We start from the raw sequence: 27,487 nt of genomic DNA on the forward strand, positions 1-27,487 counted from the left end.
TACATCACAAAAAACACAGTTTATTGAAACTTTTGTTTTTTAGTGGAAATACTTTTCGTTTCTTGAAGTGAATGTATCTGGTGTTTTGCTGTGTTGAAGTAAATGTTCCAGAAGATGCCAAGTGCTAGCAGAGTAATGGTGGATACTACAGTGATATATTCTGCTCGGTTATCGAAAGGTGTGCCACAAATGGTGTACCACTTTGCTTTTCCTTTGGGATGACCCCCATGAACACAGTGGAAATCAAAGTAGGCTTCATCATAGTCCACAGCACACAGGAATTCTTTCTTTTTCAAAACCTGTTAAAACATTAAACATTTTATCAGCCAAGATATTAAGTATTATATTTGTTTATTGAAATAATTTATTAGCCCAATAGAACATTACACTGTTATGAGGCTCGTCAAGATATAAAAACACTAAATTCAATTCAATTCAAAAAGATTTATTTCCAAAAATTTACAAAATAAACTTTACAAACATTCAAGGAAATTGACACCCACATAGGCTGAAGCCTGTGCGTGGGTGCGAGCCGTTAATGTAACATAATATAATATACAATATTGAGGAGGTTCAAATTAAAATGACATTTTTTGGTCTGGTACATTATGACGAGTATGGAGTATTTTCATTGGTAATAATTGGGTGAGAGGAGTCCAAAATTTAATAAAAAAAAAGGGAAAGTCTGTAATATAAAATAAACAAAAAAATGCATGTTGTGGTTATGGACATAATTCTGCTCTAACGAGAGAGCCAGCCCGACGAAAAACGCGTTCCAGTACGACCGACGCACCACATCCGCGAACCGGGCCACCGCCCCGGCCCAACGACGACTGCTGTTCATCAACACCAGCGGTCTGTGATTTGGCAAACCGTCCAGCAGCCACCGCCGGGCCCAACAATAGCCACCCGCGAAGGCCCAACCAACAGACAAGGCGCGTCAACCGCCGGAGGATGTGATTAACTGTAAGATAACGGATAGTGGATTGTTTGTCAAGGTCAGTGAAGAGGTCAAGGTAGGCTTAATACTAAATAACAAAAAAAAAACTAAAACACTAGTAACGTATGTTAATTATTTTCTGATGAATTTGGACAAAAATCATTAAAAGTATAAATTTCAGTTTGCAGCATATATTTTTTAATAGTTTAATGTGGAAATTTACTTCTATGCTAAAGGTAATGTATTAAATACGAGATACTGACTGTTGTAAGAGAAAGATGTTTTAAAATGGGCCGTTCTATATATATATATATATATATTTCTATATATATATATATATATATATATATATATATATATATTTCTATATATATATATGTGTGTGTACAGGTAGATAATGACTATTAGGTGTTGTGTAGTTTAGTTATGATGGAATAAAAGTATTGGACTGTATTCTTTTATAAGTTTTAGTTAAAAATTCCAATTTCTAAATAATTCTCATTGTCATAATTAGAAGATTTAAAAAATTGGTCTCTACATGATTGATTGAATTTTAAATTTCTTAGAATGCAGATTGTTCTCTTTTGCGTTTTGAAAACCTGTTCCATGAATGGTGAACTACCCCAGCAAACAATTCCATATATCATCACAGATTCAAAATTACAAAAATAAATAGTTTTTGTTGTTCTTAAATTCATAAAATCTAGAATTTTATGAATTGCATAACATGCTGAATTTAGCCTTTTGTTTAAGTGACTGATGTGATTTTCCCATCTCAGATTTTTGTCAAAAGTAATACTAAGAAATTTACAATTTTTTGTGAAAGTTAGTTTATTTTGGTAAAAATTTATTTCAAGTTGTTCTCTAAAGTTTCTAATAAAGTGGAAATTATAATAATATTTGCAAATATATCTTTAAAAACTTTTTTAAGACGCTGAACTCCCAGCAGTAATTTTTAGCTCTGATTGTCATAATTTGGGAGAACTTAAACACTTTGGATTGACTCTGTTTGTTTGTTGTCCGAATTCTTTTATATTTTATGATCAAGACCTATAACATTGCATAATTTGTTTCATTACTTCAAGATGTAAAAATAATTATAAAGGGGTTATTTAGCAGAGATGAATGATAAAGGAAAATAACTGGTATCAGTTATTATTATAGAAAGTTGTTATTTTTAGGTTAGGCTTTGGACTTTACCTGATATACACCTTACATCACACTTTAAAACAATGTACATCTTGAGCTATACTTACATTACAATTTTTGCCTAACTCCTTGTAGACCATACTCCATTAGATGTGAAGAGTCAATAACTACTTTCAAAACTATTTCATAAGTCCAGTATTCATTTATTAAGTTTAACTTTCACACCTTGAGCCAAGATAAGAATATTAAATCATCTAGAACAGAACCTACAATGTAAATGCTACAAACTTTAAACCAGCTTAATTTTTTAAAGAGTGAACTTTTTCAGCTCACAAAATTGCGGCGTTGTACTCCAGTAATAGAGAACTTTAATGTACTACTTGACCTATGCTCTAATTTAAGATTTCCTTCTGACTCCTTACAGGCCATCCCCCTGACAAACTAGATAAAATGTTTACATACATACTGACACATATTCTGTACTCGATGTATATGAATAAAGTTCTCTTTGATTTGATTTGACATGACAAAAAATGGTAGTTACTTCAAAAAGTAGATTTATAGTTGCAGTAATGATGTACAAAGTTTTATTGCTTTACCTGTAATCGTTTGGAAGTTATCAAGCCTGTGCAGGACTTTTTTACAACCTATATAATAAATGTTTATAATAATTTTTATCTGAAATACTTTATTATTTTTTTACATAACAGTATAAAACATTATTTTTAACATATTGAACAAAGAAATAGTAATATATGAAAATATTGTGTTTTATAAAAAAATGTACTGACCCCAAGTATGGTCTGCACTGGACGAGTGACACTGCAAGGTCCGACAGGTTCGTGCAGGCCCACAGACACCTCTCTCTCTGGCTGCCCCCAGATGACTAGTCCCATATACACAGAATAGTGAACAATCAGAGCTACAAGTGGCAGCCACCTCCATCGCAATCCTGCACATAGTATTAGTTAATACATAGTAATTAGCATACTAAGTCAAAACATACTTTAAAAATGTTATTATCTAAATCATTTTTATGTATGCGTGATTCATCCAACTCATTTTGAGACTCCTTACAATGCCTTATATGTCCAATTAGCAGTTTGGCTTTGCTTGTGACTTCCTATTGAGTAACAGGTACATCATAGACATGTCCTTTTTAAATGACTTATTAAACACTCCTGAAAATAAGTGATGGTCACTGGAAAATATTCCAATTTCATGATCCACTTCTTAGTTTAGGAGAAGAAAGGACTTATAGTCCTAAATTTGCTTCTAATAAAGCTGTTTCATTCCTTCTTTTTTCAATTTAGATAATTGAACTTTAACTTTAAAGATCAATGTTTTGTGCTACTGAAGTCAGAGAGTGAAACAGATTTTATGAGTATCAATGAAATACACAAATTTCTCCAAAATACTCCATAATGTTTGATTGAATAGCTCCAAAAATTTCAGTAACACTTGAAATATTTTTTTACAGAGTGGAGGAATACAAAGTCTGTCTTAGTAATTTTAATGAAAGCACTTATAATGTTTATAATATGATGGAGCATTATAATAATTTGGAATCTGAAATATAACTGTTTATAGTACATATTATTTTAGTGTTAAGAGCTTCAAGAATTAAACAACATTGCCACTCACTCTTAATTCAGGTTTACTGTGTAAAGAAGCATTTCTGGTTTGAATCAACTATATTTCAGATGCCATATATTAGAGTTTGAGTAGTTGCCTTGATTAAAAATTATTTATGTACTTGCTCTGAGATGCCAATTTCAATAAAAAATTGTCTACATTCGGCCTGTGTAATCTTTTTCTGGTCTGAGTTATTCCCAGTTCCGTAGTAGCGTTTGCATTGTTGTCCCAATCAAGAACGTAAATGTTGTGTGTAGGTTGGTCTAAATTATCTACTTTGGTCAAAAAGCTTCCAATTTCAACCACTATAATCTACATCAATTCAATTCAATTTGTTTATTGCCGTTAAATAACATATGTTACAATAGGCTTTGTCACATTAGTCAATTAAATGGTAGCACAATGATATAAATAAAATAGTAGACATTTTACTTCAGTGCAAATTTGATGTAAGATAGCTTGTTGTTTATCAATGTGTCTTAATCTAAATATAACAATTAACAATATATAACAATGAACAAATACAACAATTAATAAAATTAACAATCAATAAATACAACAAATAATAAAAAATTACAAAATATGAGAATAAATTATGATATATAAATTTTACACCTAAAATATTATGTCATCTAATGAAACATTGTAGAATTCGTCTAAACTATAAAAAGCTTTTTTTTAAAACCACTTCTTAAGAACTAATTTAAAACTATTTACAGACAAAGAATATATAACCCGAATATATAACAAAGAATATATATAATATATAACCCAAAAATATAACAAATTAAGAAATGTAGTTGATAAGTATCCAACAAACATTTTCAAAGCTAAATTGTATACTTGGTTACTGAGGAATCCTTTTTATGATCTGACTGAGTTTTTTAGTATTCATGAAGTAAATTTCTAGTTTTCCATTTCTTCCTGTTTATTCTTATTTATTTCTTCTTATTTACTATACTTTGTTTCATGTTTTGTATAACATTGTAATGTTTTTAATCGTATAATATTTTAATGTTTTAATTGTATAATATTTTAATGTTTTTTAACTTCCTAGGTAGGTGCTAATATTATAGGTTATAGTTTTATTTACAATTTTACAGTCCATTTTAAATAGCTTGTAATAGGGATTGATCAGGATGTTGTTTAGTACCTAAGTTTATTCCGTTGTATCATTTATGAAATTGTATTATTTATTATGTAGGTATGAAGATAGGTGGAAGAGAGAAATTCTTGGCAACTTTTGTTAAATATGTTTAAATGTTAGATTAATAATATTGCCTCCAGACTATACCACTTAGGTGTATATTTGACTTTGCTGATGCATTTTTGTAAGATGGCAATAAACATATATTTATTTTATTTATTTATATATTTATTTTATTTTATATTTATTTATTTATTTTATTTTATTTAAAGACTTTACATTTAGAGGTAATTTGTTAAAAAGCTTTATGCCAATATGTATGTAATTACTTTTCGTCTTACTTAGATGTACTAATTTTTCATCAATAAGGTTTTTATTTCTGGTGTTATATACATGTTTACTGCTTCGTAAATTAAATTCTGCATAATGGTCTTTAACATACATAATTGATTGAAACATGAACACACAGGGTAACGTTAGAATACTCAGATCAATAAAATACGGTCTACATGATTCAGTGTCCCCAATTCCCACTATACATCTAATCGCCTTCTTTTGCCATATAAAAACCTGTTGAGCCCCAGAGGAGTTTCCCCAAAGAGTTGTACCGTATAATAGGTGACAGTGAAAAAAAGAGTAGTAAGCATTTAAAATAAGTTCCCTACTGGTACATGTTTTTAGTTTCCTTAATAAGAAAAGAACTTTAGCCAATTTTTTACACAATTGATTTGTATGTTCATTCCAACTAAGCTTGCAGTGTAGATTTATTCCTAGGAGTTTAACAGATCTATTTTCAGTGTTTTTAAGCCCAAAAACAATTCTTTCAGTCTTATTTTTATTAAGTAATAATTTATTATTTTAAAGCCATATGCAAGACTTTTTAAATGTTGTTTCACTGTCTTCGAGTAATATATTAAGATCTTTTCCTGCATTTAACAATGTTGTGTCATCAGCATATAAAGCACAATTACTGGATAAGAAACTTGGGAGGTCATTAGTAAAAATAATAAAAAGAAATGGCCCAAGTACTGAGCCCTGGGGAACCCCGTTTAATACTTTTTGCAGGCTTGATTGTTGTTCACCAGTTTTAACCATTTGATATCTATCCCTCAAGTACGACCTTAATAGATTTAGTTCATTTTGCGCAATACCGTAAAATTCAAGTTTTGTCATAAGAATATCGTGAGACACAATGTCAAATGCTTTACTTAGGTCCAACAAGGTTGCATGAGTTTAATTTTTTTCTTCAAATCCTTGAAATACATAGGACACTATATTTTCTATAGCATTGATGGTAGAAAGACCTTTCCTAAAACCATATTGACTTGATGATAGAAATCTATTTATTTCAAAGTACTTATTGAGTTGTTCCTTAATTATAGCTTCTACAACTTTTGACATAACTGGGACTAGTGATATTGGACGATAATTACTTTGAGAGTAAATATCTCCTTTCTTAAAAACAGGTATTGTAATGATAAGTTTCAGACCCTCAAAGGATAGATACCCTCAAAAAACATACAGTTTATCAAATAGGCCAAAGGACATAGCAAAACACTGTAACATTGCTTTAATACATAATTTGATAAACCATAAAAATCTTCGGACTTTGAACTACTGAGTTTTTTATTACATCTTTATAAATCAAGTACAGTTACATCACTCCATTTAAAATTATTTACAATGTTAACATGTGTTGTTTCTAGCATTTTGTCTACATTTACAATATTTGCTGGGTTTGAATTTGGTATAATATCATTACAAATATTTACAAAGTAATCGTTAAAATTTTCAGCGGAGACAGGAAAAACATCCGGTATAAAGTATTATCAATGCTATAGTAGTGTTTGAATTATTGCCCCAATCAATAAAAATATATATGTACGAGGGGCAATCAAAAAGAGTTGCAAGCAAGGTATAAAGAAAGGTGTTAAAAATAAGAAACTGTTATGTTTCTACATAATCAGCCCTTAATTGAATACAATTGGTCAACCTGTTCAGAAGACCTTCATAAAAAAAGTTTCCTCCTGATCTACAAACCACTGTTCTGTAGCAGCTTTCACAAACTAAAAGCCCTCAAATCACCTTCCTTTAAGGTGTTTTTTCAAGTTGGGAAACAGGAATCACTAGTGCCAGATCTGGAGAGCAGAGCAGCATGTGCAATAGAGACTGATCAACTGGTTTGTTGTCGTTTTTTTCCGAATATGACTTGTCTTAAATTCCTGACTAGTTTGGCACCATATTTCCTGTTATTGTTCTTCTGTTGTCAACCTAATCAATCATCAGTACACCCTTAGAATGTCAGAAAACTGTGGCCATCAATTTTTTGACTGATTTCGGAGTTCTGAACTTCCTCGGTGGTGATCCCTTACCACCATGCCCCTTACTCATGGACCGCTGCTTAGTTTTAGGGTCCCACTGGTAAAACCTTGTTTCTTATCCAGTCACTAGTCGGGCCATCAAGTCTTCGAGGACATTTTCACAGAGGTGCAAAAGCTCCCTAGAGGAAGTCACACGATGAATGGATAGGTTTCGAGGCAACCATCTGGCTGAAACTTTGGACATGCCCAGTACATCATGAATTATCGTGAATGCACTGAAATAGGATACGTTTAGTTCAATAGCAAGTTCTGACACCTTTATCCGCAAATTTTCTACAATGAGGGTTTCAGCATGGGCAACATTATCTGGGTCAGTCAAGTTAGAAGGTCTCTCTGACCATAGATTGTCTTTCACGGTTTCGCGCCCACGCTTAAATTTATTGAACCATCGAGTTGTTATATAAAAAGAAGGACATTTCCCACCGTACACTATCACCATTCTTTTGTAAATTTTCTTCACGGAACTCTCCTCTTTACTTAAAAATTTGTTTACACTGCAGTATTGAGATTTAAACTCACTGGAATCTGCCATGTTAGTTGAGCAGCTGTAGAACTCAGACTGAACTAAATGAGGTAATATTAGGAGTGCCTTCTCTTAGAGAGATACAATAAGGAATCAGGCTAATAGATTGATCAGGCTGCTTTCTTTATACCTTAGTTGCAAACTTTTTATTCTCCCTTGTATATAGGTCTAAAAAGTCATCGCTCAAAAAGTGTTTACTTTGTGAATGTTAGCTTTGTAATCTACTTCTGATGCCGCAGTAGCGTTTTAATGTTGCCCCAATTAAGAAAATATAATAGGTTGTTCTAAAAAGACTATTTTGAAAAATATAACTACTTCCAGTCATTTAAATTTACTTCTGGTGTAACATATTTGTGGGGTGTAATAGTATTTGCGTTGTGCCCCGATGAAGAAAATGTATAAATACATATGTCTGAAAAGACTTCTTTGGTCAAAAGCGTATATGAACAATCAAAATAATCTACTTCCAATCTAAAGTATTTCCGGTGCCATGGTAGTGTTTGCCTTTTTGTCCTGATCAAGAAAGTTGGTCTGAAATGTCTACCTTGATCAAACAAGATTACTTCTAGTGTTTGCAATTTTTGTAAGGTCCATGGTATTTTTGGTGACATAGTAGCCTTTGCATTATTGCTTTGATCAAAAAAATTTACATGTGAAAAGTTCGAGAATGTCAAAAAGTGTCTACTGTCATTCATAGTAATCTACTTCTGGACTAAAGTATTCAGGCGCCATGTGAGGGTTTTCCTTATAATTGTCCTGATCAAGAAAGTTCTGACCTATGTTGGTGTGAAAAGTCTATGTTTATCAAAAAGCCTATGCAACTACTACCAGCCAACACTGGCATCAGAAACACCTTAGTCACTTATAGGAAAGTGCGGTAGTCCGTTTAGAGCATTAATATAAATGTGTGTCAAATTTCACCTTTATAGGACAGTGGGAAGGCAAAAAAAAAAAAATATATAGTTGTTCTAGGGGTTGCAACCTCATTTAAACCCCTATGGGTGATTGATCATCATGACAATGCTTTTAATGTGTACCCTATATTTAAGTTATGAAGCTCCTATGTGTCAAGTCTCATCTTCTACAGCTTTGGGAAATTGAAAAACAAAATATAGTTAAGTTCTTTTAGGGGTTGTACTCCATTTCAATCCATATAGATGTATGATCTTTATGAAAATGCTTTAGTTTTTCTATTTATGTTATGAGGCATGTATGTGCCAAATTTGAACTTTCTAGGATATTGGGAAATTGAAAAATTAGTGAAGAGTGTATAAGTGAGTGAGAGGGGACTATGCCTTTTCCTTATATAGATTTTTGGGATATTTAAATTATCATCCACATTTCATAAATATATTAACTTTTGACTATTTCAAAATTTTTATCTGTCAAATTTTAAAGTGGAAACGACCATACCTTTTCAGCCTTTGGGCTGAATGGTTTTACCAATTTGGATATGGTCTAGATTTTTTGCCTCCTCCCCTGAATTTTAGAGGCAGTTAGAATGTGAAAATTGTGAATTATTGTAATAACAAATAACATTTTGCATTATTTTACTAGTTACTTTACTCACCTCCCTAAATAAATTAAACACTTTGTATGATCTAAATTAATTCATTGATTCAATTTTGTTTATTAAAAACCCAATATTAAGTAGAATTTTTCTAAGCTTAAAAATTTTTTTAAAGAGTTTGATTTAGAAGTAAGATCAAAGTACAGTAAAAAAACACATTAATCATTCATGACAAAGGAAAAAAAACTGTTAATTGATACAGTTATTTACAAGTATTTATAGGCTAGTAAATGTGATATGATATGTATTAATGTGTGTGGTATCATATTATAAACAGTATATGATAGTAATATATTGTAATTGTTCACTTACTGATGCTGTCAGACTCCAAGCGGTTGAGAGTCCTATCCTCTGACCAGACTAGAAGCACAGAGAAAGTCAGCAGAATGAAGAAAGTCACTTCGGAGTGAATGTGGAACATGTCATGAAGGGGATGGTATATAGGAACAAACAGTAGTACCCCACCCAGTGGGCCCAAGATAGAAGCCAGCACCATACTGACCACCTCTATACCAATGCTAGTAATAAAAAAGTTAATTTATTGTAAATTGATTATATTTAATTAATCAATACGATTATTATATGATCATCTTAAAGTTCTAATCGTGAGTTTCTATTTAGTTTTTTAGCTAGTCCTTTTTTCCTGAGAATATTTCACTTGAATTTTAAAGTTTAAAATTTAAACTTAGAGAAAGTAATGATTTTTTAATAAGTTATTTATTATCTATAAATGTTGATGGCTTTTAAAACTAGCATATATAATTTAAAAAGTGACAGAAGTAGAAAGTATGCAGTAAAAATACATGGTTTTGCACTTCTCAAATAAAATAAAGGTAACATTAAACAAGACCCATTCATTCTATAATTTCAGAACCCAGCACAATAGGACTAGTCATTTGTTAAGAGAAAGTGGCATCTTCAAGACAGCTTTATCATTCCATCTATATAAGTCCATAATTCTCAAGATAAATAATGGCTTTGAATTGTCAATAAACCTGAACCTTCTAAGTATACACACCTTGAAGATTGCCATTTAGGTATCTGTGGCGCCAACCAGCGTCGAATAGAGTGAAACCAGAATGCAAAGCTAGCAGCGAAGGTCAGATGAAAATAATAGGAGTTCCAAGGTACCCAGTAGTGACGATCCGCAATGTTCGGATCTGTGTCGTGCCATGACCAGTGGACAAACTTAACACTGGTGATGTCATATGGAACATCTATCAGCACAACCAGCAGGCCCACTGCAATCAGTGACAAGATTATAAAATATGCCTAAACTATCTGTTTATGCCCTTATACATAGAATTTAAAATAAGAGACAACTGTTCAGTAAGAGTTACGAACATTATTACTTTCTGGTTGTACTATTGTTATATTAAATTCTAGCTCACAATAAAGCTCACAAGTTAAAAAAAATAATTAATTCTAATATCCTAGTGTCTATGGAACTTTGTGGTCAGTGATTACAACACATCATAGTCAATATTTATACCTGCAAAAGGCTCAGCCCACTTTGAAAGTCTCAGTTGAGCAGCTGCAATAGAAGCCTGATAAATGAAGCAAGGATCTGAAACATAAGTTTAGTTTTTAATCCATATTGATTTATTGATAGAACTTAATACAAGATCATCAAGATCTGAATTGGTGTCAAGCAGTATAAGCATTTTACAATTTGTCAATAATAGGTTCCAGGTTAGGCAGTTGTGGTTAATGTTCTCTCCAATTCAGGAACTCCTCCAGGCTGTAGAATGATTGGTCCAGCAACCAGGTTGTCAGTCTCTCTTAAGCAGATTGCGGCTGATACTCTTCAGTGCTTCTGGGAGGTTGTTAAAAAATTTTTGCTCCAGCGTATGTAGGCTTTGATTCATAGAGTGCTGACCTGTGTAGAGGTAATGTATAGTTTGTGGCATTTCTAGTTTGGAAGGCATGCCTATCATAGTGTCTTGGAAGGTTTCGAGAAGAGGCATGAAGTATTGTCTCTAGGATATAAAGGGAGGGTGCTGTGAGGATCCCTAAGTCCTTAAAAGCCTGTCTACAGCTGTCTCTTGTGCCTAGCCCAGATATTGTTCTTATGGCTTTCTTTTGTAGGATCAGTACACGCTGTATATTTTCTTGCTGTTGAGCCTCCCCAGACCACAATGCCGTACCTTAGGTGTGACTCAAACAGTGCATAGTATGCGATTTTGCCTGGCTGCTTGAGTGCTGAGTGCTGATGGTCCTTAATCCTCCTTATTACAAAGATGGCTGAGCTCAGTCTTTGACAAAGCCTATCCAGGTGTCCATTCCAGGATAGCTTTTCATCTATGATGATCCCCAGATGCTTCACTTCGCTGGTCACTGTGATGTTGGGGAGTTCCGAGACTTTCTCTCTGTTTCCTTCCCAGAACAATCTGTTTTGTCTTAGACTCATTAAGTACAAGGTCATTTTTTATGCAGTATTCAGCAGCCACATTCAGTGCAATATATGAGTCAATTTCCAGGTCTTCTGTGTTTTTCTTTCCTGTTAGCAGCACTGTGTCGTCAGCATACATTACACTGTACGCATAGTCTTGGAGGTACTGTGGTAAGTCATTTGTGAATAGGACAAACAACACGGGGCCAAGCACTGAGCCCTGTGGGACTCCTCTTTGGATTGGAAGCAGGTCTGATCTGACTGAGGTGATAGTGTTCTTCAGGGTGTGTTCTACTTCTACCAGCTGACTTCTTCCATTGAGGTAGTTTTTAAACCATTTAGCCTCCACTCCATGTATTCCAAGGGCATTCAGTTTTTTTATTATCAAGTCATGGTCCAGGCAGTCGAAGGCTTTGCTAAAGTCCAGTAATAGGCTTATAACAGTGTCCCCAGCTTCCAGTGGTCTACAGTGCGCTCAATTAAATCAATGAGGGCTATCGCTGTTGATCTGCCACTGATAAAGCCATGCTGCCTGTCTGTTAATAGTCCATTCCACTTTAGATGTTCCAGTAGTCTGGTGAGGGCAACCTTCTCAATTACTTTAGAGAAGGTTGAGAGCAGTGAGATTGGCCTGTAGTTTGAAAGTTCTAGCTTGTCACCTTGCTTGTATTTGGCATATACTCTGGAATGTTTTAAGCCAGAAGGGAAGATTCCTTGGCGAAAGATTTGTTGACTATATGAACAAGAATGGGAGATAGTTCATTTTTGCAGTATTTTAATAGTTTTCGCTGACACTTCATCATTTCCAGCTGAGGGTTTTGGGTTTTAGTGAGTCAATGATCTTCTGGACCTCCTTGAGCGTAGTTGAATGTAATGACATGGTTTGTAAGCTTGGATGTCATTCATTGTCTAGGGGCATTTGAGTTACACTGTCATTCTGCTTAAGGGTCTCATTAGCAACATTAACAAAGTAGGTGTTAATGTGGTCAGCTATTATTTTAGGGTCGTCTACTAATCTCCCTCTGATTCGCAATTGCAGGTTTGATGTCTGTTCACCTTTTGGTTTTTCTCTCGCCATTAACAATGTCCCACAGAGCTTTACTCTTGTTATTGGCTTGATGTATATGTTCTTCGCTAGCCAGGTGTCGGAGGGTTCTGAGCTTCAAGTCATATTTTTTTAAAATTTTTTACAGCATCCCTTTTGTCCTCATCTCTGCTGGTTTGAATGTACTTTTGCCAAGCAATTTGGAAGTTCTTTTTTTAAGGTCTGGGCCCTCTGTGTCATTTACTATTCCTCGTTGGGTACTGTGCCTTGCCCGAGATCTTTTGTATGGACATGTTATATCTAGGGCAGAAGTCATAATGTTGGAGAAGTTGGTATAGGTTTCCTCCATACCGCTCGCTGAGGTCACACTTGTCCAGTCCTGAGCCGATAGAAGCTGCCTAAGGTTCTCAAGATTTCTGTTGTTGAAGTGTCTGCGATTTGAGATTAGTGTCTTTTTTGCCTGTGTTGGTATTGCCATGCTGCAGTATTGCCCAGTGTGGTCTGAGAGGCCTGTGTGGACAACCTCCACGTCAATGTCATGCTGTGCCATGTTTGTGCAGACACAGTCAATTGAGGTTGCAGTGTTGTGGGTAATCCTTGTCGCTGGGAGTGTCAGTCTGTGCAGATTGTAAAGTGGCGAGGAGTTCATTAAATTTGGTTTTTCTGGGTATGTTCTTTGATGGAGTCAATATTGATGTCACCCATGATCAGTATTGGGTTTTCTGCGTTAGGAGGTCATCCAGCAGGTCTGTTAGGATTTCCAGAGTGGTGTCTAGATGGCTACTTGTCCTATAGATTCCAAGAATATAGGGGTAATTAGATTTTGTTACTCTAAGACTTATGCATGTGATCTCGCATGTGAGTTCAATACTGCGGTTTTCAATATTAAGGCTTGTTATATCATTTCCCAGTTCGTTACTTTTGTAAATGGCAACTCCTCCTTTTTGGTGGCTGACTCTGCTAAAGTTGCTGACGAGGGAGTACCCCGGTAGTCGAGCATTTTCTAGACAGTCCTTATTCATCCCGTGCTCAGTGAGGATGACAATGTCCGGTTTTCCTGGTGTTTAGTTCATGGTTTATTCTTTCTACTTTATTTGTCATCCTGTCCACATTCTGGTGAAATACTGTTAGTGTTTTATGTGCTCCTTCAGCATTGAATTTAGGATAAGCCGTGATTTGTAGCGGCTTTTTGTTTTGAAGCTTCTGTCTAAAAAAGGCGGGCTCTGTCCTGACGTAGGTGCTGCTAGTAACGTGTCAGTAACTAAGCCATTATCAGCTGGCTGAGATTTAGAAATTTCTCTTGCATTTTCTTTAGCCTCCGCTGCAGCTCTTGATGTTGCCCTGTAGTGTTCTGCATTTTTATTGAAGAAGTCCAAGTATGTTTCATTGGGTGCTAGGAGTTTAGCAGAAACTGGAGGCTTCATGGGTGCCTCCATTGTCTCTCAGTGTTGTAGTTGTAGTTTGGGCCGTTAGAGGACAGTTCTCATTGCCAACTTCAGCTTCCTCTTCAGTGACGTTGGTCTTTATTGGCTTATTGCTTGTCATAGGTCCCAGGCCTTGTATGGTTTCTACAATGATGTTTGGCCACTTGTAGTGCGACGCTGAAACAGTTTTTTGGTTCCCCTCCCAGATGAAGTTCTGTTTGATTTAACCTGCATATTGTTTGTGATTGAGTTATGACTCTGTGTTGTAAACTGTGCCTTGGTTTTCTGAGTTAGTAGGTATTTCCGTGCGTATACTCATAAATTTATTTGGATGAAGGTTCAAAATACATACAAATTATCTCTGAAGATTTTGTTCGTTTTAAGTTCAGTAGGGTTCTCATTATTGATTCCCAAACAAACAAAAATTTTCATACAAAAGATAAATTGCTTTAATAGTAAAAATTCAGAGATAAGCGAAACATGCAGATGGTCCTGACTGTTACTTTGCTCCGAACTGACATGTGGGTACTGCCTGATACAAAGTAACTACTGTTCAACATGAATAAGTATCTCTACAGAAGTGTGTGACAAAATGGTTCAAAGTGTCACTGATTCATTCTGTGAAAGCCCACTTCCAGCAAGAGATCATTCAACTAAATTATTTTGTGTGGGTGTTGTGATCTAAAGGGAAAACCTATCATAGGTGTTTTTTAAAAATGTAATTTAATTTTAAAATATACTCTGTAGAAGTTATACTAATGTTGTACAAATAGAAACAAATTTCTGAGGCACATACTTAAGCTGCCATATATTCATTCAGTTTTTGTATTGTTGGCTATTCACTGACAACCTTAATGTGGGCCATGTCTTGTCGCAGTAAATCTGTTATAAATCACTTATTAAATGTTTGATTAAAATAATTTTGATGTCATTAGATTTGTTATAAAATCCTTTAAAAACTGTTATCCATACAATTTTTGAGAGACAATTATATTTTTTAAGATATTCAATTAAAACGTTTTGATGGATGCCATTTTGAAAATACTTAAGATAATTTCATGATATTTGTTCAATAACTGGCCTTGTTATCATAAACATTTGAGTCAAATTTGGTATAATTTAATTTATAACTTTTTAAGATATTAAAATTTTTATAAAAAACACATACAGACAGACAAATGGGAAAATGAGCATCGGAAGCATGGGAGACTCTTGTTCATATGGTGAAATATGTTTGTTTTGCTGAGCAATAACGTGGTGTATCTTTGCTCAAAGTATTACACGACACCCTGTTATAATCTTTATATATATATTTCTTGCATGTGTATGTGACTGAACTCCTCCTAAACGACTGGACCGATTTTGATGAAATTTTGTGTATGAGTTGAAGGGGATTCGAGTATGGTTTAGATTAATGATTTGGTCCATTTTAAATAGTTTATTTCATTAATTTTAATTTATAAATTGTTATTGATTTTGGGATGTTTTACCTTTGATCCGGCAGACTGCGCTACAACACGTAATACAAAGTAAACTGATACTTAACAGCTGTTAATACTTTCAGCTGAAGTTCATCAAAGTGGCAGAAATATTTGTTTACATTTAAAATTTTGAAAATTATTATTGTAAAGTGCTTGATCAGTATTGTAATGCAGATTGCATAGAAGAAGTTATTGCCTAATTTTAAATTTAGATTGCACCAATGATCAATAAACTTATCTAATACAATACAAATACTATTAAACGCTGTTATAAAACCACCTCATTGTACAAGGCCGTGAATGTTTGCACATAAGGAAATCGAATTTGGTTAGATCGAAGGTAAATTAAAAGAGCCGAAAGAAGGCGATTTATGATCGAAATTGGTTTTTGTTGATATATTTTCTTGTTCGGAGCACAAAGCAAACTCCACAATAATACTGAAAATACCTTAGACAGAAAATTAATTTTAACAGACCGAGTTTGATTATTTATAACCTAATTAATTTATTAAGATTCATCTATAAAAATTAATTGTACTGAATAACTTATCAACACCTAGCAAAAACCACGAAAGATAGAGGCAGGAAATATGGTACATACCTTCATAACGCGCCCGAGAGGCTCACGAAGGAACGACTATCAATTATGTCAGGAATGTTTAGAATGTGATAGAAAAAGAATACGTGAATATAGTGTACTGTTTTTTCAATAGGAAATTGCGTGCGAAGCCGCGGGCAACTGCTAGTTGTAATATAAATATAATTATACAATATTTAATAGTTTATTTATAATATAATTTTGTATCATATTGTGATGGGTCAAAAACAAACAGCAGAAATTATTAAGAAAATTTAAAACTTCATAAGGGTATAATGAAAAATGGTTAGAAAGTTTGTATTCAATATACTTATGGGAAGTAACCACAAATCATTATTTAATGTCTAAGGACTGATTGATATTAGATATTAAGGGAATATTAAATTATTACTAATACTTTGAATTAGGATCAATGGAAGATGCTCAAAGAAGAATAAAAATACAGAAAATTATTTAAATTAATTACTTTGCAAATAGTCTCTAGAAAGTAAAAGTTTATAGTAATAAATGAAAATATTATAAAACATATTTGATGTTTAACATTATCAATATCATTGACACCATGTTATTTGTTGAAGAAATTAACAATAAAGAATTCTTTGATTTGATTTGATAAAAAGAAATGTACATGTACATATACAGATATGTAACTTAGATAGATGAGCATAGTTGATGTAGTAAAATGTGGAATTAAACAGAAAATATTCTAAAGTTTGCATAAAAGTTGTCATTGTAATATCAATATTATTTTATTAGTAATATAAATATAATGGAACAGGTAATGACCATTTAATTAATACTCAAAATTTTCCTATAAAAATAGTGAAACGTTTACGACAGTGATATAGAAAGAACTGTACTTTGAATCTTGACAGAAACAGTAAAATTTAGTAGGACAGTAAATATACTGAAATAGGACCATACATTTCAATGTTTACTTAGGTAGGCCTAATGGTTAATACTATGTTGGGATAATAGAAAGTTCTCTGAATAATTGGCCAAACAAGCTATAAATAGTGATAAATTGGAATAATAAGATCAAGCTGAGAGCAGAGAAAGTGAACAAATATAACAAAAATTCCACAAATGTATTATGTTGATAAACTTAGGTTTTATACACAAAAATCAAATTCTTTTTAAATATTTATTACTCATTATAAATTAAAGTTATTTTATTTCATACTAAAATAGAGATGATGAACATTTATATTTTGTATATGCATTATTCATATACCAAATTATGACAAAAAAATTCAATTTAATTAAAAATATACTCTGTTGTAAAATCTTAGCCAAAGCTTGTCTTGTGTAATTGATTGTTTTTTAACTGATGTGAAATGACTGATGTGAAATTTATTTCAGTGTAATATTTATATCTCAGAGCTGATTTGGTAAATCATAAAGCCAATGATTAATCACACAAGTTTACTTGTGTTAAAAACTTCACATGTTAATTCAATTTTCACTAAAAATGAGATACATTTTAGAATTATTGTTACATAAGATTAATTTAGAAAATGTTAATAAATACAATGAAGTATGAATAAATACAATAATTAATTAGAAATATACTATTGTCAACACACATGTACAGTTCAAAACTCAAGTTTTAAATTAATAATCAGAATTTTGTCATTCTTCACATGTTCATAACAATCATTTAAACGTTTTTAGTAATTTATGTAAATTTTACATAATCACTAAAAACATTAATTTATGTACAATTAGTGTTGACAGTTGATGATTTACATAAAATTACACAATATTAGGCAGTGGATGCAGAGCAGTATTGTCCAAGATCCTGGTTGAGCCTCAATTATTCTTACAAAGGATAACTTCTTCAACGTATACCACTGTGTAGTTTGCAAGTGTCACGTTTAAGTTTTATAATATTAAATTATAGTCTAAATGTTCTGTAACAATCCTAATGACTATTGTTTGTATATGGAATATGAATTTAAAATTTAATAAATTATAAAGTAAAATTTAGTAAAAGTTAAAATATGATAGTATAAAACTGTATAATTTATATATTAAGGCATGTTGAGAAACATATATCACATATTGTATATTTAAAGCTAGCTGGAGAAATGTCATACATAAGTTATCTGCACGGAAAATTTGACTATATGGTTTTCTAGTGATTTATATTCAGTCCATTATAAAGTCTTGTTATACATAATTATGACAAGGAGGAACCTTTGAAGCAGTATTAAATGATCCTCTATAAATTATAAAGGCATAACTGTAAATTTCAACTTAAAATTGGTCATACATTTATGTAATTAACATCAAATTCAGGGGGAGTGTTAATTTGATTTAGTTAAAATATTAAAAGTGCTATTAAATATCTCTTGACTCTTTATTTGATTTATAACAAATGCATCCTAGATCTTGGGACAGACAAAACCAAGATTGTATTTCAGATAAACATTATAGTCACGGGCACGTTAAAATTATTTTTTTACTGTATCAGGAGCACAACATCCGTTTGTTGAGCAAAGACAATTAAATTACTTTCAACATTTTTTTATTAGTACTAATGCTAATTAAAACTCTAAATCTGATTGAAGTCAATTTGCACGATCAACATGTAGCCTTTGTATATGAGCATTGTTTAACAGTATTCATTAATTAACATTTTATTGAGTGATTTGTGTCTTTTTAGGGCAATGTATCTAAATAAAACAGTTGCATCACTTTAACACTACCTGTACTAACATTTCTACTTTCTTACACACTCTAGTATAACTAAATATATTTTCAGTAGCAGTTAAAAATCAACTGATTAAAAAAAAAATGAAGGGGATACAAACTAATTTAATTCTTAACAGCCTCACCTCTTTCATTATAAAATCTTGCTACAAAGGAGTGTAGCCAATATGGAATTATTTTTTATTTGCAATGGAAGGTTTGACAGGATACCAGGATTTTAGACATTTGCCATCGTTATGGTTACAAAGGTATACACTTATAAGTGATGTACCTTTTGCCTTTTGTAATCATAATGGCAAATATGGAATAGATACAAGAAATTCCCCCAACAGTTAAAACTATACTTAAGAATAATTAATAAGTTTAATTAACATCGTATATCCATTTTTGTTTTCAATTATGTTTATCAAAAGATGGTTATCTTGGAAATAAAAAAAATAATAACATGGTAGTTATTATTTTGGTACATGTACCATCCTCCTAAAAGAAATTCTGAGTATGAACTCTGAACTTACAGAGTAGAATAATGTGTAGAGGCAGCCTTCTACCAAAGAACATGAGTGGAGTCTGCGAGTGCCAGAAATTGTCTACATCAGGCAGCACGTAGCAGATACTCTCTACTGCCAGTCCATGGAGTATCGTGGCTAGCCAGAGGTACCGCAGCCTCCCACCCCCTCGCAGTGCTACCAACAAAATACCATTCATAATTTACTCACAAAAAATGGATTCTACATTTTAAGAATGAATAGAATAGAACTCAGTAAGCCTTTTCATGGTCAAAGATCAATTATATCATTCTAATTATATCACCACCTTCCTTCCCCACCTTCTTTTGTTGCAAAACTATGCTATAGGCCAGCTATACAACCAGTAACATCTTCCCTCCAAACAATTGCGTTACTAGTACTGTACTATGGTTCTGGCCAAATTCAGCATTCCTCAAATAATCAAATCCTTATTGTTAGATCAAAGTCCTACTATGGTTGACAGAAGAATAACAAATATGGTTGACAATACAGGTAGTTGTGAATTCAATAGCTAAATGTACTGGTTTAAATTTATTACTTTACCATGAATAAGAGTGAAAACTCCTCCAAGAAGGTAAGACCCTTGAGCTATTAAATAAGATGGCTGATTTTTCCACAGAGGTTCTAGAGGGGTTGCATGGATGAACCAGTCCGAGAACTGCAACACACGTTTGTGCCGATTAAATTTTCATTGAGAAATTCTTGGAATCTTATACTATTATTTTTGTAGCATATAACATTGTAATGGAAGATTATGAATGACTTTTTAATCGAGGATGATAAATAAATACTCAAGCTTGTTATTTTCTTAGTAGATAAGGCAGCATTAATAGTCTAATAATGTGGAATTCAAAAATCTTAGTTGTATGAAACTGAGTTTCTAATCCAAAATGCTGTCCATTTCCTCTAAAAATATACACTATAACACCCTTTTTCTTTGAAGATGACTAAAGGACGAATTGATGAAAAAAACAACAACCAAAGTTTGTGACTTATGAATAAACATCTTGTTTCTCGTGATTATTTTACAGTCTTTTGCAGTTTAGGAGTTGAGAAATAAAGAAGCTCATCAAGATAGAGAGAAGAGAAAATGACAACATTTTTAGTTTCTCCAAAACCAGAGGGTTAATTTACTTCTACACTTACCCCTATACAATTAATCATTCTTATGGTAGTATAATAATATTTAGGCATTTTCTATGGATATATGTAACAAAAGTATAACACTACGCTTCGAGGGTTGTATTATATTGTGTTGTATTTATAGTCTACCCTCTCTTCAGCCTAAAACAAAACAAAAAACTTACCAATAACAAAACAAGAAACCAGAAGCGAGTGCCCTTCACCCCTTCTTCTCCCGACAATTGTCTTCCTGTTCTCTTTGCTTCAGATGATATGCTGCGATACCACAGGAAATACAGACATTGATTTTCTTGTCAGTCTTCACCTTTGGTTAGTGCTTTTAACATGTTTGTGCTCTTACCTATGTGCAGTGGCATCATTTGGGTCCATTCTCTCATTTGGACCCCATGCTGTTGGTCTACCAGTCAGGTATAATGTAGTTTTTAAGTGGGAGTCCGTTGTCACACTTTTGTTTTGTTTTTTAAGTGTTTTGGTGAATGTTTCAACAACCTAATTAGTGTTTTTTAACATCTAAAAAAGGAGCAGATTTCAATCCTCTAAACATTATAGTTTTAGTAACATATAACAATGGCAAATGTTTGAAATTCTATATTATCCTTCCAAATCCAACCATTGTCAATAACAAATTTTAAACAAAGAATTCTTGTGGTATTGGCTTAATTTATGTTAGAGGTCCGATTTTTCTAGAATATCGTAGTGAAAGCCGATTAGTAAATAAGTATCCCAGGCATTTTATAGGAAATCTATCAGATTGCTTTTCTATCTTTCTATTTCTGCTGATTGTAGTTAATAAAATAATCATTGTAGTTTTCGATAATCATTCAGAATATGTATCATACAAAATCATTCAAAAGTTATAAAAAAATCTTTAGTCCCGCCAGCATTAGTACATTATATGTCATCACAATTAATGAGGTTGAGGTGGGGGCATGGTTAATAATGTGTTATACATGTGTTAATAATATAATGTTTGTAGAAAAATATGTTTGTAATTGTTCATCGGCTTATAAAAGTCCTTTTCGAATTCGCTTACTGCTTTGGTCCTCATATTCGTGTTAAAATCTATGTATTCTTTCATGTACGGTTTTTGGTCAAAAGCAACCACTCTATTAACATATTTCAAAATCATCTCCTTTTCTAGGTAATATTTAAAATTTCTCTAATGAACGACATATTCTGTTTTGTTTCGTAAAGTTATGCCCAACCTGTTTTTATAATGTTTTGGAGAAAAAGGTAAACGTCTAGGATTTGCATGTAAATTTTCTGTATATTCTAGATCAACTGCTAGTCTTTCCATTCTTCTTTTATATATTTTTCGGGCCACCCACTTTATTTCATTATATGGCAATTTTTGCGACAATGCCCATAAACATTATTTGCATCAAAATAATGCATACAACATAATTCTCTTCTATTGTCTCATTAAAATTTTTCAAATATTTGTTATTTGCTTGACAAATCTTTTTATACATTGAGGAATTCTGCTTCTGATTCCTTTTTCGATCATCAAATATATGTTGTAATCACTAACTAATTGTAGTTCCATTTTTATTAATTTTCGCATCATATCACAAGCAAAACTAGGGGTAGTCAGATAGTGAGCTGGATTAAGTTTATAGCAATTCAAGCAAATTGATCGAAAATTCTCAAAAATACCTGCAAGTAGAACATCTAGAATATTGTATAAATCTGAGTAATTTCCTAGATTTTTCTCCCTCAATTTGTTCTACACATTCAAGTAATACTGATAATCTTTCTTGGAAACACTCTAATCTGTCAAAATTGAGAAAAAATGTTGAATTTTCAGTTTTTCTGTATAATCAAGTTTTTTTATATTATCAATAAATTTTATGAATTTCCTGGGTTTATCACCATCAAACTCGTATCCATAACCAGAATTTACAGAATCTATATATATAAAAAAGAATGTTTGTGTGTTTGTCCTTTATGGAATCGTAAACTATTTGACTGATCATTATGAAAATTTGTATGTATATGTATTTTTATACGGAGAAGATTTATATGTTATGTTCATTGATGTAACTCGCCACCAGGCGGCGCTGCAAAACATAAAAGTTTTCGAAGCGGCTGCACAAGATAAACTGCAATTTCTAGACAGTTACTTATATTAAATAGCCAAATAATATTTGAAGGCGCTAAGTTATGATGTAGGCTATATTTGTCTTCAAGATAAATTCCTGGTTGAACTTAAAGCTTGAGTGTTAGACCTCTTTATAATAAAGTACATGTACATGTACAATTCTTATAAAAATACACAGATTTTCTTGATCATGTGAAGTGCATGGACACGGGCAAAGTTTACGAAAAGCGTGCGAAGCCCCGGGAAACAACTAGTAATTTATATATTTCTCATCAGTGTTTGCAATTAAATCAGCATGTCCATATTTTTAGCTAATTCTTTGGTATACAGATTTTTTTTACTTTTTTTACAAATAGTAGATCAATTTCTGACTCTGTCATATTTTTCTGATGTTTGAAGTGGAACAATATTACATTTTTCATTACAAGTGTATATATAATTATGGACATTTTGGATATCTGTATTTTGGATCAAAACTTCGTTTTTCGAACAATCTTTGAACAATAATGGATAGTCAAATATAGAAATTATTTCATCATTTACAAAGCTTTCATATTTTTTATATTTATCAGCATGTTTTTCAGGTTTTTTAATAGTGCACAAAAACTTTTTTATCTTTGATTTCCTTTGGTATATCAATACATAACCCGGCATTCATAACCTTGTGTTTGTTTAGTCTCAAAATTAGTTGTTTGTAGCGTTTTAATGTCCATCTAGATCCAGCATTTGGATTATTCGTTTGTTCTCGATGCAATAATTTATTGAATTGATTAGTGATAAAATCATCAATATTGTATGTTTTGTTGGATTTGATAGTAAAATACATTGGATAGGTTTGTGATTCTCCTGTATTAAAGTTCTTTCACATTTGCATTCTAAAGAGAACCTTAACTATTTTTTGACATTATGTAAGAATTTTTCAACCAAGTTTTTAATATTGGGTCAAATTACACATAGGTGTTTGCAAACAGGCAAATTTTTGCTAGAATTTGTTAAAATGTATTGTATAGGCTATGTTTAGAGGATAAAATCATACATTTTTTTAGTCCTTAATTAGGTTTTCTCTAGCCCAAGTCCGTAAAGAATTTAGCTCATTTTGATAAATATCTTTGTTTTTCAAATGTATTTTAGAGTTGTAATGTCTTCCATAATTTTTTTTTGAAATTTCCTTTTTTTAGTAAGGATAGATTATTTTTTCTCACTCTATTTACTACAGAAAATCTTTTTAATTAAATATTACAAAAATTTACATTTTTAGGTATTTTAACACATGTCTATTGTATATCAAAGATATTGTTGCAAAATTTGGGGAAAAAGTGGCGAAATAATCAAAACATAAAAAACTGTATGGTTAGATCATAGATGTGGTAATATTTCTCAAATTTCTACCATTTTTCATTAATTTTGAGAGATTATTAATAGCTTTTGTGACTTTTTGTCAAAAATTTCTTCATTGACTGTAGCAGATTTTTTATTGGTTTAATGAGAATTTTCAGTTTTTTTTACATATTAGTAAGTTGTTTGACAACTTTTGGACGTGTTCTAAAATTTAATTTAAATAGTTTTAATGATGTTGTCTTTGAAGTAATATGAACAGTTGTACACTGTTTTATTCATAATTTCCCCACTATTATTCCCCTGTCTGCTTTATTAGTGGCCCCAACAAACGTTATTGGGGTTCTGTATAACGCATGTAGCCTGTGAGTTGATGATCCAGTATGCAAAAAATGTCCTTAACGATAAAACCCTTTATTGAAATATGTTTCACAATATCAGGAAATAAATACGGACAGCGCTAGCTATTTAGCCGCTCAGTTCAAAACAATACTTTGCCGCTCCCCTCCGCAAAAATTTTGTGATATGAAGTTTAATGACTATAGAATTACAAGCAAGGGTAAAAAGTGTAATCAATATGCAAACATCAGATTTTGCTCTCTGACATTTGGACTGTTGTATCACAGTTTTGGCAAAGACATTTGCTTTGTTCAAACTTCATTATGAATGATAATTTATTTAAATTTATAACAGGATTATGATGCCTACGAACATCATTATGCGGTATCTCTTCTTAAGGTACGGCATGTTATAACATGAGGGAAACATGTTAAACGTTAACAAAAGAGGGAAACTACTTAAGACATGGCGCTCACACCGGTTTGAAATCATTATGTGATGTGGGGTAAAGCCAAGACAATATGAAGAGAATTGTTTCTAAAAGTTCTTGGAGCGACTGGAGCGCTCCTGTGGTGGAGATGCGGGCAGGGACTGCACATCATTCTACCATATCTCTTCAAACACACAACACTACACTCTTGCCTTCGTGACCTCCACAAGACATTAATCAATTCAGATCACCAGTATTAAATGAATATGGCATTACACTTTATGAATGAAATAAGTAGCTGTGAGCGTAGGAACATTATTAAGATAATAGTTTAGTAAGACAATTAATATTCCAAATTGTAGTAGCAAAATTTTAAATACTGTAGTTTTATTATTTTTGCCCCTCATTATCTACGCGCTTGTCACCCACGTCCCCGTCGCTGTCGCACTGTCCACTTGCGCAGTATGCACCCCTGTTCACGCCGTGACGGCCCTGACTGTTGAAGTAGTTATCATATTCTCCTTCAGACGCTCGATTTGAAGTATTTGAACTTTACCTTCAACGCAGACTGAAGGTTATGTATAACGACGTAATTAGACAGGGTGTTTCATTTAAGATGTCTCAATTTGAATGAGAGAATGGATTATCGTAGAATAATTAACAAATGGTTTCCCCATAAAATGAACTCTTGATAAGCCTTCAGTGTTTCAAAATCCGTTGTTCGGAGTTTGTTTCTCGAGGTTTTCAAATTAACATTTCTTGGCGATTGATCGAGATGAGTTATAGAAATAATCAACAGATTTTCAAGACATGTTCATTATTGTATTTTTACTGCATTCATTGTGGTGTGATATAAAGTCTTACATTCCTGACTTTCCAATTCTAAAGTCATTGCAGTTTAACTTAATGGATACATTTTTTAACTGTTGGTTCACTATTCCACGTAATCTGATCGCTCGTAATTAGCAATCGATTTGAGAAACCTTAAATGAAACATTCTGTATGTACAACCACCAATTTCGATTTAATGTGTGACCTCTTTGAACTGGCAATACATACAAAAACGGTTCACATTACTTTGGCAGGCGTTTACAAAACTATACAAATTGATATGTTTCTCACTATTTCAAAATCATTGGAATTCACTTTTTCCAAAGCCATTTTCTGTTACTTAGTCATACTTAGTATAATTATTCGTTATCAAATGTGTCTTGAACTGTCTAAAATCCTTGGTTGAGTTGTAGAATGACTTCACCTTGTGACCGGGCATTCTTTAACTCCTCTAGCCTCTGATTTTGAGCAAGAAGCTAGAACAATACATTTTAAGTGCAAATTTTGTTATTTTTACAAACTACACTAAATACTTGAAAATTTTGAGAAATATTGAAGATGTAATATATAAACATTCTGATGGCTGACAGAGTACATTTTATCTGTGCCTAGCCTACTTGATCTACAAAGTAGGACTTTAGATTCGTATACCAAAACCTACATTTCAAGTCTGCATTTAAGTGAATAAGAATCATTTTAACTCAATATTTGTGGGCCCTACTGACTGAAGTGTAATTGTAAATTGTTTCAATATTTATTATTTGTCAGACTACGAAAGAATTATTGTGACCGTGTCCTTCAATTAAAACAACTTTAATTATTTCCACAAGTATCCCGTTGGGATTTAGAAATGTTGGGTATGATATTCAAAGTACTGTACAGCCAATTCCAGCGTCAATTGCTGCAATTTTTTGTTCTTGAATAATATAATATTTGTACAATTTGTACAAATTTATAGAATATGTCTACTAAAGTATACATTCTGAAAACTAATAGTACAACACAAATATTCCAACTATAAAGAAGGACTATTAAAAATAGAAAAGATTAAAAAACTTTAAGGAACCAATCTATAAACTAACAGGTTAGCCGTACAGGCCTAAGCTGCGCTATCAAGAGATAAATTATACAATGAAGTACGGAAACAACTATGCTAAGTAGGTGTAATTTACTTAAAGTCTAATATTCAGAAAGTTAAATGAATTTAACTACCCCATCAAAATAGATCTCTTCTTTCACAGAGGTATCCATGATGTCAGTAAATCAACACCTTCCAGAAGACCAATTCCACACACGAGAGTTCACGAGCAAGAACTAGCACACACCTGAATATCCAACGTTGATTAAACAGATGTCCTAACCACTACACAACGCGTCTTGCAGCGCCGCCTTATCAATAAAGCCAATTATTAAGTCATTATCTTACTAAAACAAATACCGATTAACTGTTTTATCTATTTTCAACACTCACAATTCAGACTTAGTAATCGAAATTCGACTATCGCGATGCATTTTTCACCTTTGACTTCATTTTTAATGTGTCAGAGGGTATCATTGAACTTTCTTGAAGGTTTCACAATGTGCTTAAATCATATCGTGTACATAATTTAATTTAATTAGACTACATCTCAATACAAATAACTATTAGGAAACTAACTGTTATAACTAAAACGAGTAGAAATAAGTTAACACTATAGGAAAGCTGAATAGTTTATAATCTTTTAGCTGATTAAAGTGATATACCCGCTCATCAAATGTAGACGAATAAAATATTTGTATGG

At 32.4% G+C, this 27,487-nt stretch overlaps 1 protein-coding gene across 1 annotated transcript; it reads right to left on the bottom strand.

The window, feature by feature from the left end:
- Positions 1 to 27,162, bottom strand: LOC124368804. Its single transcript, XM_046826191.1, has 8 exons — positions 26,919 to 27,162; positions 20,071 to 20,185; positions 19,516 to 19,683; positions 10,838 to 10,912; positions 10,364 to 10,586; positions 9,658 to 9,863; positions 2,881 to 3,041; positions 1 to 299 (listed from the first exon to the last, which is right to left on the bottom strand). Exons 1-8 carry the CDS (start codon positions 26,955 to 26,957, stop codon positions 21 to 23), a joined length of 1,266 nt encoding a protein of 421 aa, XP_046682147.1. The 5' UTR covers positions 26,958 to 27,162; the 3' UTR covers positions 1 to 20.
- Between the last annotated feature and the right edge of the window lie 325 nt (positions 27,163 to 27,487).

This window comes from Homalodisca vitripennis, chromosome 1 (assembly GCF_021130785.1).
Source record: "Homalodisca vitripennis isolate AUS2020 chromosome 1, UT_GWSS_2.1, whole genome shotgun sequence".
In the NCBI taxonomy this organism is placed as follows: domain Eukaryota; kingdom Metazoa; phylum Arthropoda; class Insecta; order Hemiptera; family Cicadellidae; genus Homalodisca; species Homalodisca vitripennis.